Below are 1,930 nucleotides of genomic sequence, written 5' to 3'. Positions count from 1 at the left end.
GGTCTGGGGCGACATTGTGGAAGATTCCAGGAGATACAACTGAGGCAGTAAACCCTAAACCCTAAACCCTAAACCCTTTTTCTGACTCCTCGGAATAGACTCTGAAGGCAGGCCCTAAACCCTAAACCCTTCGCCTTGCTGGCTCATTTGCCTTAAAAGCGAAAGACCTAGGGTTTGGGGCTAGGGTTTAGTTCTAGGGACTAGACTTGGGGTTTAGACTTCTGGTTTAGTCCTAGGGTTTAGTTCTAGGGTTTAGGGTTGGGGTTTAGGGTCTAACGGTTTAGGGTTTAGGGTTTAAACCCTTCTTTTTCTCTTTCAGCTGCGCCTCATCTCCGCTGCAGCTCGCGAAGGCCTTTTAACCCTTTGGAAACCTCCACAAACATTCCAATCAACTGGGGGCCCCTGGGGGGCCCCTGGGGGCCCCTGGGGGGCCCCTGGGGTCTCCTGGGGGGCCCCTGGGGGTACCTGTGGGGCCTCTGGGGGCCCCACAGACCCTCACGAGGGCCCCTGTGGGGTGGCGGCTCCTTATGTTTTACCTGCAGCAGCAGCAGCACCTGCTGCTGCACCAGCACCTGCTGCAGCAGCAGCACTTGCTGCTGCAGGAGCAGCACCTGCTGCTGCTGCAGCAGCAGCGCCTGCTGCTACTTCTGCTGCTGCAGCAGACGCGAGACTGCGCCTTGTGGTTTCCACTGTTTTGAAGACCGCTGCCAAGGACCTGCCTGCAGGTTAGCAGGGGCCCAACCCTAAACCCTAAACCCTAAACCTTTGCACCTAAACCCTAGACCCTAAACCCTAGGACCTAAACCCTAAACCCTAGGGCGCAGGGGTCCTGAGGGATCACTGAACTCTTCTTTACGAGGGTTTGGGCCATGAAGGGGCTCCAAGGATTTGGGACCTTCATGGGCCGCCCAATCCCTAAACCCTAAACCCTAAACCCTAAACCCCGTTTGTGTCTCAGACGTCAAGGCGAAATTGGGACAGCTGTGGAGCCGACGGAAGGCAGATATTCTTAAAGGTAAGAAGCAGCAGCAGCACCTGCAGAAGCAGCAGCACGTGCAGCAGAAGCAAGCACCTGCAGCAGCAGCAGCTGCTGCAGCAGCTGCAGCAGCAGCAACAGAGGCGTTCAGGTGCAGTGTCTGTACACCTGGTGACCGCTGCTGCTGCCACCTGTCTTCTTCCGCAGACATCCGCAGGCGGCATCGAGCAGCTGCTGCAGAGACTGCAGCAGCAGCAGCAACTGCAGCAGCAGGAGCAGCAGCAGAAGCAGAAGCAGCAGCAGCAGAAGTAGCAGCAGCAGCTGAACAGTTCGAGCGGTTTTGCATCAAGTGCGTCGAAGAAGCTTTACAGAAGATCCCAGACACGATCCCCCGCTCGAAAGCCGCAGCAGCTAGCTAGCAGCGTTGGCTAGCTAGCTAGCTAGCTAGCTAGCTAGCTAGCTGTTAGTGTTGGCTGGCCAGCTAGCTAGCTAGCTAGCTAGCTAGTTAGCTGGCTGGTAGTGTTGGCTAGCTAGCCGGCTAGGCAACCGGTAAAGCGCCAACTAGCTAGCTAGCTGGCTAGCTAGCTGGCTAGCTAGCTAGCTAGCTAAGCCATGCGGCTAGCTAGCTAGCTAGCTACCTGCATGGCCTAGCTAGCTAGGCCCTCTTCGCCCGAGGCCTAAAGAGCCCAGAAGATGGGCAAATGTTAACTTAAAAAAGACAAGTCCTTTCAAGTCTTAAAGCTTGGCTAGCTGCGCGGCCCTTGGGCTTTAGCTAGCTGGGCCGTTGGCTAGCTAGCTAGCTGGCTAGCTCGGGTGAGGAGTGCTAGCTAGCTGGCTGGCTAGCTAGCTGGCTAGCCAGCCAATTGGGTAGCTGGGTGAGCAACTGGGCAACTGGCCAGTTGCCTAGCTAGCTAAGTGGCTAGCTAGCTAGCTAAATATCTAGCTAGATAGCTG

General features: G+C 56.3%; 1 protein-coding gene across 1 annotated transcript; it reads left to right on the top strand.

The window, feature by feature from the left end:
- Positions 1-491: 491 nt before the first annotated feature.
- ETH_00038790 (uncharacterized protein) lies at positions 492-1,395 on the top strand (the record flags this gene model as incomplete). Its single annotated transcript, XM_013379836.1, has 3 exons — positions 492-725; positions 959-1,015; positions 1,184-1,395. Coding segments are annotated over 3 exons (503 nt in total), but the record flags the coding sequence as incomplete, so codon positions are not given.
- Between the last annotated feature and the right edge of the window lie 535 nt (positions 1,396-1,930).

Source organism: Eimeria tenella, genomic scaffold (genome assembly GCF_000499545.2).
Source record: "Eimeria tenella Houghton genomic scaffold, Eth_scaff4055, whole genome shotgun sequence".
NCBI classification, from domain to species: Eukaryota; Apicomplexa; class Conoidasida; order Eucoccidiorida; family Eimeriidae; genus Eimeria; species Eimeria tenella.
The sequence above is the reverse complement of the archived record's forward strand: the minus strand, read 5'-3'. Positions and strand labels throughout refer to the sequence as shown.